General features: G+C 41.0%; 1 protein-coding gene across 1 annotated transcript in view; it reads right to left on the bottom strand.

Moving 5' to 3' along the window:
* Window positions 1-8,053: 8,053 nt before the first annotated feature.
* The window catches only part of LOC117416621 (neuronal growth regulator 1-like), a 317,626-nt gene continuing 306,515 nt past the window's right edge, over window positions 8,054-19,164 (bottom strand). The window contains exon 7 of the mRNA XM_034924603.2: window positions 8,054-9,134. Within this exon, the coding sequence (XP_034780494.2) occupies window positions 9,034-9,134 (101 nt within the window). The 3' untranslated portion in view covers window positions 8,054-9,033. The remainder of the gene's footprint in view (window positions 9,135-19,164) is intronic.

Below are 19,164 nucleotides of genomic sequence, written 5' to 3'. Positions count from 1 at the left end.
TCATTAGACCATGCAAATTCACAACTACGTGTTTAATGATTGCCATCTAAGTTTTACAAATCTAAAATAAAACTGAATTTTAACAGCATCACATAAGAAGCTGGAAAATGTTTGCTAAATATGGGGAACCTTGTGCATGTTTAAAACTTGATGGTAGTGCACTACACAGGCAATGCCAATCGGGTGTAACAACTGAGCTGGGGTGCCATGAATAATTTACTTCTGTACTAATTCTGTAATACAGGGTTTACCATCTTTAAAAGTTTACCAAGGTAATTTTTCACAGTAATTGTACAGTTTAAAAAATGTTTATACTATTAACTTGCTGTGCTTTGCCATAGTTTACCATGGGTTTTACCATGCTTTACGACACAGATTACTCATTGCAGCTATACACAGTATGCCAGACCGTTCACTCTCTTTTCAAATACGTTTTTGTTACAGTTTAAATACTTTGTTTTTTTTAGTACAAGACTAATTAACTTTCTGTTAAAATCTCCATGTGTTGAAAATAAGATAAGAAGTGTACTGTCAGTAGTGTTTGTAATGCTCTAGAAGCATGTTGTCATTATTTTAAAATACATGATGTTGCAATATGTTCCTCAAAGCAGTAGCAGTGTGTTCACCAAAGCAGAATATCTACTGCTTTGCAATGCAGTTCAGTATAAGACATAATACAAGGAGATACTCAGATAAAGCCCTAAGATGCCACAACCTGTATCAAAGTATTGGTAGCATCCAGCTCACTTGTAGCAGCATAAACAGTTCGCTTTGTTAAGACCACCTTTATCGAAAAACACCCTGTCTACTGCATAACGCCAAACACTTTGAAAGCAAATGTTGTATAGCAACTTGACATGTTTACATTTTTCACAAAACAGTTATGAATAAAACAGGTGAGTGATGCTATTTCATATAGTACGGTATGTGCTTTATTTTAATAACAGAGGCCCCTGTGCTTAATTTTAGAAACACATTTCCATTGTAGTCTATGGGAAAATGCCAAAATGCAAGTGTTTTCAATATCTTATGCTTTTTACCAATAGTTTGTGTTCTTACATACAGTAATAACTTCTAATAAAATAACTGTAAATGCATGGCCACAGTAACAACACGTTCACAGGGCCATTTATCATGTATATAAAAAACAATGGTAATAATTACCAGGCAAGATCAGGAGCCATCTGGACTGACCATGTTATTATAACATAAAGTACGACCGAAATCGTTACATTATATAAGATCTGTTAATGTTAATATAAAAAGGGGGTCTTGTAACACACCATTTTGAAAAAAAAGCATCTCTTTTTTTTCTTTGTTTACATTTCTGAATTGCCTCTGTGTTCCAGGTGACTTTATTCCACCTCCTGCTACTGAGGGCAGGAGTCTGACTGCTTAAATGACAGAATGACAAGATGGCTTTAGAGTGGAAAGAAAGGGGACTCAAATAAGGGAAAGCCGCGCCTTTTTTCTAATGAAGTACAGTACAGTGCACAAAAGAGCAACTTAAGGAAGAATGTAGAGAATAGTCAGTCTTATACTTTAATATCAAATTGAAGACCATGGTGGCAGAATTTAATATTAAGAGTTAGTGTTTGGGTTCATAGGATTTTGCTACAGTTTGAAAAATAAAATGACGAGTTGGAGTTAGTAATTGTTAATAAAAGCTTTTAATAAGTGTATATAGGTTATCCTGCAGTATCTATAATGTGACTCGTCAATCGTATAGGGTGCACAGGTCCTAATTTCAGTACTCTGAACACTCCCATCTAACTTGTGGCTTTTTGACTGCACGTAAGAACTCTCTCTTGCTTAAAATGACAAGGAGAGCCACCTGCAGAATGTGTACTTAAAATATGTGATGGTCACTAGTTTACAACCATAAATGTAAACTGAATGAACACACCTGACCAGTTGGGGTTCTGAAATGGATACACTTGCTGTATACATGCAAACAGTTATTTGTGTTGTTTTGGGTGGAATAATTGACTTTATAGTATGTAGTGCTTGATAAGTCCCAAGGATAGCAGAACATTGTGATAAATGAAAAAATGCCACCTCCCACAGCTCTCACCCTGGTGTGCTGCCCTTTCTGGCACGCAAAATGAAATGATCTTCAAAAGTATACTTAAAAAGGGAACTGCAAGGGCTGACAGCTTGAAGGATTTTAGCTTAGATATAAGTGTCTCATCTGTGTCTCACTATCAAACCACTATGGGTTTCTTGTATAATCATATTTCATTTGAAGCTATCCCTTTTCAGAATTATATTAACACACCATACAATTTCCTTAAGGAACCCATTTGACTTGTACAAAGAATCAGTGGTATATATATATATATATATATATATATATATATATATATATATATATATATATATATATATATATATATATATATACACACAAAAAAACTTAAATAAACAAGGCAAGTCAGAGGAAATATATGAAAATCAGTAGAAGTGGGATATCACAACATATTGATTCCCTGCAAAATCCACATACAGTATTTGATAATTTCACAAATCTTATTATGCATTCTCAGCCATGTATGTTAGAGGTGGGGGCAAACTTCATTCAGCATCTCAGCACAAAAGACAAATCATGTTTACAATATTTTGGGTATTGAATCTGCAAAACAGAGCAGGCAATAAAAATGCAACATGGTGTCAACGTTGATAAAACATTTATGCATTCAAAATATGCATTGCTTTCATGTGCTCTTCTTATATGAAGTTTAAATGTATTTCCGAAGATCAAAAAGGTACACTGGTTGTGGAGGATGGAAAATGTATTTTAAAAAAGAAGCAAACAATTTAAAAGGTGTCCTGATAAACATTTATTTTAGTATTAACACCCTTCCATTAAATCTTTGAAAATCACTTTCAAAAAGTGAACGACATATAGAAAATGTTTAACATCAAGCTCTGACATATCTTTAAAACAAATAATTACTTCCTATGTGTTTAAATGACAGTTTTATCAACATTTACTTCATTTTGCCTGAGATTAATGTCTGAATTTTACCACTGAGAACTTGCACGCCAATCATGTTTTTAAAAGGCTTATTTCAAAGTTATCTGTAACCCTTGATTTTAAGTTCAATTAAAAGCAATGTGATTGCACGGTAATACATATTTAGTAATTATTATTAAATTACAATGCAGTTCACGTCAAGTAAACAAATGATGGTGACAACATTGCTATGAACAGTCATGGGGTCAATAATATGAATTAAATGTGTTGTTAATAATTATTTACTGGATGTTTATTATACTGTAAATGGATAAAGGGGTTTAGAAGACAAGCATGTGATTGCTCATATATAATAAAACTGTTATTAATGGACAGCACTCTTTTTTCCAAACTATATTTGACGCCAGATTATAGTTTATAACGTTCTTAAAACTACTTACATAAACACCCCACGCAATGCAACTCACTCATCATCTTCACATGAAGACTAAGATTAGATAGCACTGTTACATTTTTAAATTATCTCAAACTCTGCATCATTGCCTAGCTAACTTATTTTCCAGCTCACTGAAAGTAATGAGGGGCAGGTTGACAGATGCTTCAAGGAAATCTTTTAAAGCTACTCTTTCTATTTTTTTATGGAGCTATTGTCTGGACAGACTTGTGCATCGTTGTTTGGAACGTAACAGTTATATGAAATTTATGGGATGGATTTGATCAAACTATACACTGCTGGTATATGCCTCATCTGGATATCTGAAGAGCACTTTACAACACTGGGGAATAGTCCTAGATTGTATCAATCATTGATTTGTGGTTATCCTGGGATTCAACATAGAAAAGTGGTTTATGTATGCAGTCCAGGGGGTTTACCCAATGCTGCAAAATACCCCAGCTGTGTAGGTTGATCACTTTTGAACCTAAAGCAAGTAGACAAAGGTTTGTCTGCTCGATGAAGTTTACTGTTGTTTTTATTTAAAATCTATGATTGGGTGTTTTACAGTTTGTAACACAAGTCTCTTAGAACATCATTACATTGTATGTATGCTTATTTTTAATAATCCAGTTTAATAATATATTCTGCATGTTTTTGCAGCACTGTGGATTGTTTGTAAAATAGGACACAATCACATTAAACTTTTAAAAGTAATGAATCATGCTGGGAACTAATACACATTTGATATTAAGATACTATTTCTATGGTTTATAATCCCTTTTTAACCATTTGAAGATACTGGCGGTTATCTGCATTGCAGAATGTAGGCATTAAAGAAATAGAGAACAATATGAATAATTGAACATATGTCATAAATAACAAAATAATAAAATATAATGTTTTAAAAATGAACAGTTTCCCTTTTACATAATATAATGTTTGGTAAATGTATCCTAAAGTTGTACCAATAACTAAAAAGTGAGAATTCATATCCACATAATTGAATCAATATATTTCTAGAAATTTGAATGTGATATTACAGTTAGTTGTAAAAGTAACGTGACGGGGTACGGGGAAATGGTACCTGTGACGGGGTACACCCCACCCCTGTGTGTATTATGTAGTATTTGTTGTATTAGTATTTAAAAAGTATGGTTTAGTGTGTTAAAAACTGTTTTATTGTTATTATTGTTTGACAGCCTGGATGGGTTTAAAATGCCCCATCCAGATAAAATCGTAAGAATCGTGACCATGCATATGATAAAACCCATGCCGAATGTGGTTGAGGGATAAACTCGGTAATTTATAGCCAGTTAATCCCTCGGCCACAATATAAAATCCTGCAGCTTTGGCTGAATTTGGTTAGTGTGTTCAGAGGCGGAACAAGACGTGAGTGAAAGAGAAACCAAAAAGAGATCATGACAATTGCTACTCGTGCTGGCTTGAAACCAGTGCGATACTTGTTCTATTGAGTGTTGGTTCTGTGTCTTTTTTGTCTGTTTATTTTGGCCATCGTGCTGTTTTGTTTGTTAAGTGTTTTGTTTAAACCTTTTCATTTATAATTAAACGTGCGCAGCGCTTTCATTTTCCGCTTTCATTTACCCCTGCGTGTCAATTACTTCCTGATCTGACATCACCACACAAGCTATCGTGTCACAGAACCCAATTCCAGATTCTTCCTAAGCTTTTCTCTGTCCCAAAATGGGGTCTTAAATATAATATCAACAAAACACCTAGTACTGTATAAATCCCATTTAATAATAATAATAATAATAATAATAATAATAATAATAATAATAATAATAATAATAATAATAATAATAATCTACAGGCCGACTGGTCATGCCTTCCCTCCACTCGCCATCCTCCCTAGCCCCTCTGTGGTGGAATCATCTACCAGAGAACTTCACAACTGCTCTGTCTCTTACTGCCTTCTGCCGTCTTCTCAAGACCCACCTGTTTAGACTGCACTTGTAGATCTCTTGCTCTACCTATTATCCACTGGACTTGCCTGACCTATGCACCATGTTCCTGGATCCTCAGCTAATACACTAACTATTGCACTACTATGTCATTGTAGATATAACTTGTAATCCTAACTTCATATTGTTCATATTGTATTTTAATAGTATTATTTGCACTTATTGTAAACTACACTGTATTTAAACATTAAGCTTGCATTGTAAACCTTTACTGTCATGTAACACCTGTAAGTCATCTTGGATAAAGGCGTCTGCCAAATAAATAAATAAATAATAAACTGCTTATAGTAAGAGAAACAATGTATCTACAGTATGTCTCTGTAAACTTCTAATGAAAGTCAGATCTTCAGAAAACAGCACCCATTTTGAGATCATTCAGCTATAGGGAGTTCACCCTCATGCCTGTGCTATTTCTTTTGTTTGTAAGAAAATTCTGCTGTAAAATTAACTTTACCGTAATTTTAGATCACTGCGTAAGTCAAGGTAAATTGATTTCTGACTTGTTCGAGTCTGTGGTTAATGAGCTAGAACTTCTGCTTTTATAATTGCATTGCTTATGTAACTACATTACACAGAGCTAAAATCCTGCGGATCAATTTGTACACAAGGTCACTTCAAAGCAATTTAGGAAGTGCTTTTACATTTATCTCCCGTTTAAAACTGAGCATGCTTTTTCAAAGGCCTATAGGAAAACAAATATTTACAAAGAAAAACAACCAAATCTAAAATGCTTCTCTGTCAGTTTCTTATACATTTTACCTTAACCTCCAACTGACTGAAGTTTTGGATGCATTATAGTTTGTGACAAAAATCCTTAGCTAACCATTACACTTTCTGCTTATAACCAGTTTAATAATGAAAAGTTCTGTAAAACAGGACACAATTACATAAAACTGTAATATGTAAAATGAATGACGTTGGGTACTACTCTGAGAGATTTGGGTCTAGCTAACAATTGTAGACTTATTTAGATGATTAGGTTTAAGCAGGGACATTTAGGGCCAAAGGCTAGGTTTGGAAATCAAATGTATCAGTTTGGTGGCAATAATACAACATTTCCATCTTGCATGTTTCTGTTCACTATCCTTCAGACTGCAGTTTAGCCCATTGAACACATGTATATGTTGTAATTCCCATGGAAGTTCTAAAGTGTGTTTATTAATTATTGAAACCAATACATCTGTGTGATAAATAATGGTATGGTTCATTAAAAACCTCTATTCCATTTTTGTGAATAATTACCGCCATGAAGAAAAGTGCCCTTAGATTTTATTTATAACACTACAGTAGGAAAACACCTTTGGAAACCGTGGGATGTGGCCTTTCAAAAATGACATGGATGTTTAAACAGCTGCTTCTTAATTATTAATCATTCTTAAAGATACAGTAATTCTTAAAACAGTTCATAGCATTTTACAAAGAACATTCATGGCTGTGTTTTAAAAGCTTAAAAAAACAGGTTTAAAAAAATCTACTCTTTCATTAGCATATCTGCTTTCTTATTCTCATTTATTTGCTGTTGATATTTTCTGGCTTTCTAATGACTCAGTCCAATTATCCTGCCACAATGTTTATTTCTTGTGTTGTAGATAATAGGACCCAAACCTTACCCCCATACTTTTCCTGCAGTCCCATTGCCTAAGCACTGCGTTGTGATAGGAAAAGTTCCCTTAATCAAAGTTAAAGTAAAAATAAACGAAAAATAAAATTATCAACAGGAAAACATTAACAAACAAGCTGAAGCAATGACATTAAACCTTAGAAGCTTTGTATAGGATTCTTTTTAATCAACTGTGGTAAATTGTAACTTGAGCATCGAGAAAAAGAAAAACACTGGGATTATTATTCATGCATGAATTGACATGGTACCGAGCCACTGTCCTATATTAATGTTAGCTTCATCATTTACACACACTGTATGACAGGCAGAAGACAATCAAGCATAGCCGTTCTGCCAGTCACATAACGTGGATTATTCTGAGGGGAACTGATATTAGTAAGTAGCAATGTATATTAAGTTAAGCCAAGGATCTTTCCAGTTATCTCAGATAGTTTTTAAAGATGTGCATAAATCACTTTAATTTGGTACTGGAAAAAGGAAAAGTCAATCTGAATTATTTGCACACTCCCAGCAGGCTATACTTCAACTCAGATTAATCTGTAGCATGCTCTTTTTATTTGCATGTTATCCTGATTTGACCTTCAAACCTCAGAACTGATTTTTTAATTAGTGTTTCAGTTAGTCCTGGTTAATTTGTTTATAAATCCTCAAACAGCAAGACATTTCAAACTTAAAAAATACAGTGTTCTCTTTCTATGTTGACCAAATAAGTTCTACCTGCATCAACAAGATGTTAATCGGACATTCTTCAACAGAAACTGACAGGTATGATTTGTTTCTCCCTCCATTTTATCTAAGGGTTAAATTGGAAAAAAATGTTTTTTAACATAAACCAAAATCTTAAAATTTATTTTTGAAGATGCGCTAATAAAAACAGTACAACCCAAAATACAGTACCATTAGCCAGACCATGTATATAAACCTTTAAAATGCTTTTCAAGTGGTAGAATTGTGGATTTTTACTGATGCAATATATATATATATATATATATATATATATATATATATATATATATATATATACATATATATATATATATATATATATATATACACACACACACACACAGCCTTATCCAAATTCAACTACTAAATGGACAACAATCCATGTAATACATGCAGTACTCCTGGCTATAGCTTTTTTTTATTATCTGTGCAAAAGACCTGACACAATTTAATAAGTCTTGACTCATAAGTCTAGTTCATATTATGTTCCACCTCACTCCCTTTTTATGTAATTCCAGCACTGCTTGTTCAAAAGGGCATGGATGAACCGCAGCAGACAGCAAGAAGTGGACTGCTTTCATCTTTGAAATGTTTTTACTCCCAAGACCAGCAGCTAAACCTTTAAAAACCATAACTAAGAAAATATGCACCATCAGTGATATTATTGTTCATGTTTTTGACCAAACTACGTTCTGAGAATCTTTACTTAATGTTGGAGCGCCTGTCTCCACTGCTTCAGATGTTGGGTCATTTTATATCAAGACACTTTTGTAGGACACATTTTTCTCAAAATAGGGGTTAAAAGGAATGGCTTTTAAAAGGAATGGGATTTAAATTAGTGTTTTTTTTTTTTTTATGTTGACTTCACTTGACTTCACTTGTAATGCTGACTGCAGTATTGTTATGCAAATGTACCCTACTTTACATGGGACTTGTCAAACCAGGACATAACATTTTTGAACCATTAAAGATAACAAACATGAAAATGACAATTAAGGCCCCCCCCCCCACTTACCCCACTAAAAAGTAATTTCTGAGCTTTTACGTTTTGAATAGGACAATGTGTACTGATTCACAAGGTAATGTGGATAATCAGAAAAAAAGTTGAATTCAGGTATTTACATAATGAGCAATTCTACAGAAGGTGATCATCCCCACATTAAGTAATGCTGATTATATCCCATGCTGCTTTTAACAAACTGTACCAGATTGGATCCAGTCGTCAACCATATCAAAGGATTCGTGAATGCTCTTAGGGTTCTTTACATTCATTGTGAGTGGTGATCTTCATTTAATATATGCTGATGTAGGAGGAAAGCGCCAGCACCAGGTACCACCAGGAAAAAAGAACTTCAGCACTTCCTGTAATCCCATATTGTGCAGTGCTCGGTGCTAGAAAGACAAAATAAACTGTCATTAATAATCATATGTTAAACAGCAATCCTCTTAAAAATAAATATTTTATTTAATGCCATAAACTCTTTTTAACCAGAAAGTGTTTCATTATGTTCATGCTTGACTTATCTATGCAACCTTTTGCAATCATTTTTACATTATTTAGACAATGAACCAATTAATATTCACATTTAGGTTATATGCTTACATAAGGCAATCCATCTCAATGCTTTGCGAGTTACAATCACTGTATGATTTCCATTACATGAGAGTAGGTGTTAAAACTTCATGCTGATATTGGACCCAGCTCTCGCCAAGATAAGCACCAACTAAGACAGCTTATTTTACTGTAAAGTAATGTGATCCATCTGTGTTTCCTTCCATCTGATGATGTAGATATCCTTCTGTCTGGTGTTGATGGCTGAAGTGTAATGCTGGCTCCAGAGATCAGCTTATTTTGCCTCCCTGGCGCATCAGCACACACAACGGCTGCAATTCTGGCTCCAAGGATCAACCACAGTGCGGCCTCCCTAGTGCATCAGCATGACAACCGTCTGGTCTGAGCTGAGTAGGTTACTTCTTTGGGGTCTTCAAGTGGGCACTTTCCATCCTTGGTGCTTCGTCGACTAGCCCACACCACCTTAAGAGGGCACGACAGTGATTCTGGCGTCCCAGCATCACCCCCTCTGTCCCCCACTCAGCTAAGCCCAGCTTACTTACCTACCTTTACATGTTTTTTTTTTATTTCTACTGTGCTTGAGGTCCCCAACCAGTATAGTACAGTACAGAGGTATGTCAACAAGTGACTCATATTTACATAAACGGCGCATTGAAATACTTAATGCCCAACTGAGAATTAGAGAAAACTGGTGTGTAGAATGGTAGTCCTGTTATATGCTTGTGACAAGAATGGCTGAGTGGGTGACGTCAGACCAGAAGACAGGAACACAAACGACAGAGAGATGTGGAGTTTGGTGGAGCTGAGCGAATGCTTTCGCTCAGCATTTAATGAATAAACAGACAGAAAATAAACGTTTGTAACAAAACACAAAAACAGGACACGGCACTTGCGCCAAAATAAACAGACATACAAAACGACTAACCACTAAACAGACGGTGCAGGACAGACGAACAAACACGGTGAGTGAAAACACTTATCTTTACGATTTTACTTTACTTTTACTTTATAATACCCTCCGTCTCCTAACCCGTTCTCCACTCACCGAACACCAACCCCCAGTGAGTGAAAACATGCAGCTTTTATGCAGTTGTACCGAGATTCGATTGCTAGTCAATCATTCAATTGGAATCTCGGTACAACTGCACGTTAATTAATTAAAGTGCAATTCCCCGTGCTCACATATTACTTTTTACTTGCACGTGATGTGATGTGCCATCCCCGTGCCTAAATACAAATATACAATTTACACACACGTGAAACACAGACCGCTTATATCCCGTGTACCAATGCCTATACACCAACATTTACACACAACACGTAACATATAACACACATCACACAAATGCACACAGGGGCGGGGCACTTTGCCACATATACCCCCCCTTGTGCGCAGCACACATGGCCTCAACGGCCACCTCCCCCCTTAAAAACCCAGCAGTCCAGAACAAAGTCTCGGGCTGGGAAGGGAGGCTTCAGTGGGCCCTTGGCTGGCAATGCTGTCAGCACCCCTGCCGGTAGTGGCACGGCTGACAGCCTGTTGGTCCCATCCTGCAGCGAAAAAACTGCGGGGGCAGGTGGTCCCCCGACCTCCCCCTTCTTCGTAGCCGGCAGCTCCCTCCTGTGGGGCTCCGGCCACAAGAACTCCTGCAGCGAAACTGCTGCTGGGGAAAGTGGTCTCCAGACCTCCTCCCCCTTCTTCGTGGCCGGCAGCTCCCCTTTCTGGGGCTCCGGCCACCGTACTCCCTGCGGAGGTACGGGCAGCAGAGGCAGCTCCTGCTCCTCTGCTCCGGGCGGTGGCGGAGGCAGAGGCAGCTCCAGCTCCTCTGCTCCTGGCGGTGGTGGAGGCAGAGGCAGCTTCAGCTCCTCTGCTCCTGGCGGTGGTGGAGGCAGAGGCAGCTCCTGCTCCTCTGCTCCTGGAGGTGGTGGAGGCAGAGGCAGCTCCTGCTCCTCTGCTCCTGGGGGTGGTGGAGGCAGAGGCAGCTCCTGCTCCTCTGCTCCTGGAAGTGGTGGAGGCAGAGGCAGCTCCTGCTCCTCTGCTCCTGGCGGTGGTGGAGGCAGAGGCAGCTCCTGCTCCTCTGCTCCTAGTGGAGGAAGCGGTGGAGGTGGCGGAGGCAGAGGCAGCTCCTGCTCCTCTGCTCCTGGTGGTGGTGGAGGCAGAGGCAGCTCCTGCTCCTCTGCTCCTAGTGGAGGAAGCGGTGGAGGTGGCGGAGGCAGAGGCAGCTCCTGCTCCTCTGCTCCTGGTGGTGGTGGAGGCAGAGGCAGCTCCTGCTCCTCTGCTCCTAGTGGAGGAAGCGGTGGAGGTGGCGGAGGCAGAGGCAGCTCCTCTGCTCCTGGCGGCGCTGGCTCCCTCCGCTGTGGCGGCTGGGCTGGTGCGCGCCGTGCTGCCTTCAGCAGCATGAATAGAGGCTGCTGGGGGACACCAGCCTCCTGCCCCTCTCCCCCCCAAAAATTTCCAGGGGGTTGGGCCTGTAACTCCTCCCCTTCCGGCTCTTGGGGCTGAACCAGCAGGCATTTTCCCTCTGCTGGTGGCTTGGGTCCCAGAGCTGTGGAAGCCCCGACTTGCCTCCCTTTGGGCTGTGGACGCACCGACTCCTCCCTTTTGGGCTGTGGACGCACCGACTCCTCCCTTTTGGGCTGTGGACGCACCGTCTCCTCCCTTTTGGGCTGTGGACGCACCGACTCCCCCCTCTTGGGCTGTGGACGTTCGGGCTCCCCCCACTCAGGCGTAGGACGTTCGGGCTCCTCCCACTCAGGCGTAGGACGTTCGGGCTCCTCCCACTCAGGCGTAGGACGTTCAGGCTCCTTCCGCTTGGGCACTGGCGAGCTGGCATAGGGGCATCCTGACCAGTCATGTCCCCCTTCCTCACATCGCCCGCACCAGCTCGGTGGCACCTCGGAGCAGTCCCTCCAGCGGTGATCCACCTCTCCGCACCAGGTGCACCAGGGGAACAGGTTCTCTGGCTCCTCTGGCCGCTGTTGCAGTTGTGGTTGGGGCGGTGGGAGCAGCAGTCTACCCCCCCCTGCTGGTCGTGGAGACTGAGGCGACCCCTGCTCCTCCCTCTCCTGATGGACAGGGCAGTGGGCCACGAAGTGCTCACCTCTGCAGATGGGGCATCGTTGGGGTAGCTGTCCGAGGGGGTACCAGGGGCAGTTGGTGCTGGAATGCCCAGGCTCAGCACAGCAGTAACACCCGGGCTGCTGTTCCTCCAGCTGGTGTTGTGGTTGCTGTTGCTGCTGCAGCTTTCCTTTCCCCCTTCTCTTCTTACTCCTCCTCCCCACCTTCCTCTCCTGGGCCGGTTCCTCCTCCTCCTCACCTTGGAAGGGGCAGATCGCCACCGTGTGTCCGTAGACTCCACAGGCCATGCACCAGCCTTGGTCCTCGAGGCCCCCGAGGAGGTCCTCCAGGTCCCGGCAGCCGTCTCTCCAGCATTCCATTTTCACTTTTTTTTTTTTTTGAAACCAGTCCTGTGGTTTTTTTTTTTTTTTAACACAAAACCCCCTGGAGGCGCTGTTATCCCACGATGACACCACGTGTGACAAGAATGGCTGAGTGGGTGACGTCAGACCAGAAGACAGGAACACAAACGACAGAGAGATGTGGAGTTTGGTGGAGCTGAGCGAATGCTTTCGCTCAGCATTTAATGAATAAACAGACAGAAAATAAACGTTTGTAACAAAACACAAAAACAGGACACGGCACTTGCGCCAAAATAAACAGACATACAAAACGACTAACCACTAAACAGACGGTGCAGGACAGACGAACAAACACGGTGAGTGAAAACACTTATCTTTACGATTTTACTTTACTTTTACTTTATAATACCCTCCGTCTCCTAACCCGTTCTCCACTCACCGAACACCAACCCCCAGTGAGTGAAAACATGCAGCTTTTATGCAGTTGTACCGAGATTCGATTGCTAGTCAATCATTCAATTGGAATCTCGGTACAACTGCACGTTAATTAATTAAAGTGCAATTCCCCGTGCTCACATATTACTTTTTACTTGCACGTGATGTGATGTGCCATCCCCGTGCCTAAATACAAATATACAATTTACACACACGTGAAACACAGACCGCTTATATCCCGTGTACCAATGCCTATACACCAACATTTACACACAACACGTAACATATAACACACATCACACAAATGCACACAGGGGCGGGGCACTTTGCCACAATGCTACATTAATAAAACCTGTAAAATATGTTTAACAGATTAATGTCTATTACGTTACAATAATCATGACTTCAAAATGAAACATGGAGACAGTTTTTACTACTCAAATAAAAAAACAACCTTACATTATAAATATTGTATAACAAAAGCTTGAATAAAGGAACACAATTGTTCAAATGACATTTTGTTATTAGAATTCACGTATTTATCCTAGTTGAAAACAAAGAACGTTAAATAGCATCAAAAGAATGAGACTCTTTATTACAGTATGTGAGACTGTGGACGTTCAAGTATGAAGTCATCACAAGAGGGCTGAGACCTTGAAGACCACAGGGGATCATGACAGATGTAGCAAACCTTTTGCCAAAAAAAAAAAAAAATGACCATATACTTAACACACATGTGACATCTCAGCCCATTGAATTCAACAGAAAGGCAGGGACTGGACACAAACTGTAAACCTCACAGTTCAAAGCTAACCAATCAACTAAAAAGCAAGCTCAGAACGGCACGATTCAGAATGATCTTAAAATGATAACTGGACAGTAAAAATCTAAACTATTTATGCTTCAATGTTAAAAAAAACTATATAGATATAAGATCATAGCAACAGTGAAACACTTTTTAAACATTTGCTAAAACTGCAATGCATATAAAACAAGACCAGGTAGGTTAGCATTTTTTATTAACTAATGCTATTTTCTCTGAACTTTTAATTATGTGCTGCAATTGGGATGGCTAGAATTGTTTGTTGTTTATTAGCTGGCAGACTCAAAAGTGCCAACTTCCCAACATTTCGGTATGTGTGTGTTGTGATAAATATGCAAGAGTAAGTAGTAATGCAACATAGAAAGGTGAGGTTCTATAGTTGCATTACTACAGGACAATTCATCACAAGAAGAATTGTGTGATACGTCTTTAATTACCCCACAGAGTAGCTGCCATAGGGCTCCACTTTCTGGGACGGCTAAAGGGGTTTAATTAATAGCAGCTGGAAGGGGGGAGGGGAGCATTATATAAGGGGCGAATAGCAGGGTACAGGACCGAAACAGCAGCAGGGCAGTCTGTGCAGGAGAGAGCCTTATTCTTTGTGTAGAAACGAGTGTTTTAAAAAGTAAGCAACGTGACCAGGAGCGTGGGTTTCGTTTGCAATAAAGCATCAGTCCAGGAACAAACTGAATACTTTGGAGGATACCAGCGAAACAAACTGTGGACACAGGAAGACAACTACGGTGCAGCAAGGTAGCTGAAATAAACTTCTAAATATTCTAAACGGGAGTGTGGTTGGGAGTTTAGAAGCAAACCTGTGTTGTATGTTTTTACGCTGGGAGCTGTGAATGAAGACAGCAGTCAAAGACTGTTTTATTCCTGTTGTAACACAAGCGTGGAGTGTGGAGACTTTGTTTTTAAAGCGTCTTAACTGAACTTGGAGTGCATGGTTCAGGAGATACACCGCTTGTAAAATAACGCTGGCACCGAAATCTGTACAATTTTATAATAAATAGCACTTTGCTCAAACCGTGCCTGTTTAAAGGGACTGTGTTCTATGCAAAAGGATCACCAGGTCACGCGGTGACAAAAAATCCCTGCAACTGTGTGTTGGAACCACGAGTAATGGACTGTTTGATAAGAGAGTCAACACAGTTAAGATCAAGACTTTTATTTTTAGTTGTTGGCTGGCACAAGTACGTTGTATTTTGAGATGGCTCTGTTGGAGAAAACGTACTTTTATTTATTTGTACTTTTATAGACGCTGGGATTACTTCATCCTCCTTGACCGGGACTTACCTGCAGGGGGCACCCTTGTTCATCGGTGGAACCGGGAAACAGAAAGAAAGTTTGTGCACAACCCTAAGCACGGATAATACAATTGCAAAGACTAGAAAGGAAAACTTACCTGGGAGTCCTCCTGGTGGCGAGTGGTGGAATTGCAGGCCAGGAGACTTACAAGTGACTGAACTCTTAACACCCCCAGAGTGTGTGAGATGGTGTTTTGTGTTTGAGTTGGGTGAGGGCTAGCCTTGCCCAACTGTTAAGACTAGGGACCTGAAGCAGTAAAGACTAGGGCCCGGTGAGTGGGCTAGGTTTTTATTTTCTGGCAACCCTCTTGAAAGTTGTGTTTTCCACTGTAAATAAACCCTCACTTAGACTTCATTTCCTGCCTCTTGTCTGGCCTCTCTTCAGGTTACCACCCCAAAACAGAGCCCCAAGCTCACATATGTTGTCAGAGTGGGATGGTAATTTCTGATTAAGTTACAGACCTATTATTATTATTTTTTTTTTTAACTTGAGAGTACCTCTTGACAATGGTAGAAGTCAGTGAGCTGGTCCGGGCATTAATGAGCGCCACGGCTGCCCAGCAAGAGAGCACGTGGAAGATGCAAGAGCTCCACTCCGCCTCTCTGCAGGTCCAACAGGAGACCAACAGGTTGCTGCAAGAGCAGCTTAATGGGGCCCGAACTGAGAGAGAGGCCATGTTGCGGCAACTTACCCAGGCCAGAGTGGGGTCTGGCCATTCAGTCGCCATAAAGTCATCTCAAGTATTGCAGAAGATGACTGAGAGTGATGATGTGGAAGCTTTTCTTCTGGCTTTTGAGCGGACAGCCACCAGAGAAGAATGGCCCAAAGAGAAATGGGCTGGGGTGCTGGCCCCGTTCTTAGAGGGGGACGCTCAGAAAGCATATTATGACCTAAGCCCAGTACAAGCTGACAGTTACGATCACCTGAAGGCAGAGATACTGGCTCGGGCAGGGGTGACCATAGCTGTCAGAGCTCAAAAGTACCATGCGTTGAGTTACAGCACTACGAGGACACCACGCTCACAACTGTTTGATTTACTGCATCTGGCTAACCGATGGTTATGGATAGATATCTTCGTGCCTTACCAGGAACGCTACGTAAGTGGGTAGGACAAGGGGACCAATTCATCACTCTGGTAGAAAGACAGCTTGCCGCTGAAGATTTGGCCCGGCAACCGCAGACTGGTACCTCCGAAAACCAACTAACCAGTGGACTGGAAAGAAAGTACAACCAGACAACGACCCGGGTAAGAACCTGATTTCACTGTCTGAACCAGAAGAGCGGTTTTCAACCATGAAGGAACTGGTTAGGGTTAAGGACTTGGGGGAAGGGGCCAGGAAGGGTCCACTCTGTGATTTTAGTTAGTACCAGTGCTTCCGCTGTCATAAAATAGGCCATATAGCTAAGAGTTGTCCCCAATTAGACGAGCCAATGTAATGTAATAGTGCTGAAACATTTTGTGGGAGCATAATTGTGTCCGGAACCCCTGAGGGCCAATACCCTTACTTAATAACCGTGTGGGTGAATGGAATTAAGGCTCAGGCTCTCATTGATTCAGGTAGTGCATTAACCTTGGTAGCCCCAGAGTATGTGACTACAACCAGATTGGAAAGTGACCTTAAGACAGGAATCACTTGCATCCATGGGGATGTGAAATACTATCCTACTAGCCAGGTTAAGATCTCTTGTGAAGGTGGGGAGCACAAGATGAGAGTAGGAGTCATCCCTAGGTTGCCTCACCAAGTGATTCTGGGTAGAGATTATCCATGTTTTAACAAACTGACCAAATTTAAGGGGAAATTGGAGGGCCCAACGGTAAATCTAGAGAGGGGAAAAGAGTCTCCAGAGAGCCTTTTTAGCCTATTTCCCTTTTCTGACTCAGATATTTTTAGGGGAGAGAGAACCTCCTATAAATCACGCAGGCAGCGAAGACAGGAAAAAGAAAAGGGGCCACCCCAACCCACCGTTTTAGTTGGGCAGGTTGCCAAGTGAGGGCAAAAGGGAGTGAGCACTCAGTGTACAACCGAGGGAATTATAGAGGAAATGGGAGAGGTGGAATTGGAGATAGACCCAGAGAGGGGTTCGGAAACCTAGTGTGAGTCCTTCTCTCCCAATTCTGAGCATTTTGGTAAGGAACAAGGGAATGACCCTACCTTGGTGAATATAAAAGAACGGGTGGTGGCGGTGAATGGGGTACCCATAGAGAATGTGACTGTCAACCCATTAGAAAACTTTGTGATTAAGAATGATCTGGTATATCGGAATACAATACTGAATGGAAGTCCAGTAGAACAGTTGCTGGTGCCTAAGTCGTTCCGAAATACGGTTTTACAGTTGGCGCATAATCACCTATTTGGAGCTCATTTAGGGGAGGGAGAAAACGTTACAGAGAGTACTGCAACGGTTTTACTGGTTAGGGATAAGGAAGGATGTGGAGAGGTTCTGTAAATCTTGTCCTAGGTGTCAGAAAGCCAGTCCCCGGCCCCACCTTAGAGCCCCATTAGAGGCCATGCCGATTATTGATGTTCCGTTTGAGCGCATAGCCATGGACCTGGTAGGACCCTTGAACAAGTCAGCCAGGGGACACGAGTATATTTTAGTAATCTTAGACTATGCTACTCGTTACCCTGAAGCCATCCCGTTAAGGAATACAGCTTCCAAAACGATTGCCAAAGAGTTGGTTCACGTCTTTACCCGTGTCGGGATACCCAAGGAGATCCTTACTGATCAAGGTACCCCCTTTGTAAGTAAGCTAATGAAAGATCTGTGTGGGCTATTGCGTATTAAACCGATTCGTACCTCTGTTTACCATCCTCAAACGGATGGTTTAGTGGAGAGGTTTAATCAAACATTTAAAGGCTATGTCGAAAAAGGTGATTAGTCAGGGCGGCAAGGAATGGGACTTGTTACTTCCATATTTAATGTTTGCTGTTAGGGAGGTGCCACAGTCTTCGACAGGGTTTTCACCGTTTGAATTATTATATGGAAAACAACCGCAAGGCATACTGGATATAGCAAAGGAGAGTTGGGAGGAACAGAAAGTCCCAGGGAAGAATATTGTTGAGCATGTTTTGCAGATGAAGGATCGAATTGAAAAAGTGACACCCATTGTTCAAGCTCATTTAAAGCAGGCTCAGGCTAGACAAGCAGAACATTATAATAGAACTGCGAAAAGACACACTTTTAACCCGGGGGATCGAATGGTATTGGTGCCCGTACCTGAGAGTAAATTGTTTACACACTGGCAGGGCCCCTATGAGGTAAATGAAGCAGTAGGGCCGGTAAACTATAAAATAAGTCAACCAGCCAGACGCGAAACGGAACAGATTTATCAAATAAATTTGTTAAAGCCATGGGTCGAACGAGAGGTCCTAATGTCCAAGGTGGTTACACCTCAGAATGGTAAGATAAATACTGGACCCTCCTTAACTCAAGAACAAAGGGAGGAGGTTCAAGGGCTAGTCAAACAAAACCTTGACGTATTTTCTAGTTTACCAGGTCGGACCAAGGTGATACAATATACCATTACAACTCCAGAGGGAACTAGAGTGAAGGTTCGCCCTTACAGAGTGCCAGAAGCAAAAAGAGAGGATATGCAAAAAGAAATTGAGAACATGATCAAACTTGATGTTATTGAGGAATCGTCAAGTCCATGGAGTAGCACCATTGTAATGGTGGCTAAACCTAACGGGACTTGTAGATTCTGCAATGACTTTAGACAGTTAAATAAGGTGTCAAAATTTGATGCATATCCCATGCCGAGAGTAGACGAGCTTATAGAAAGGTTAGGTAAGGCTAAATACTTAACAACATTAGATCTCACTAAAGGATACTGGCAAATTCCCTTGAGCCCAGAATCA

The sequence above is a fragment of the Acipenser ruthenus genome, chromosome 12 (assembly GCF_902713425.1).
Source record: "Acipenser ruthenus chromosome 12, fAciRut3.2 maternal haplotype, whole genome shotgun sequence".
NCBI classification, from domain to species: domain Eukaryota; kingdom Metazoa; phylum Chordata; class Actinopteri; order Acipenseriformes; family Acipenseridae; genus Acipenser; species Acipenser ruthenus.
The sequence above is the reverse complement of the archived record's forward strand: the minus strand, read 5'-3'. Positions and strand labels throughout refer to the sequence as shown.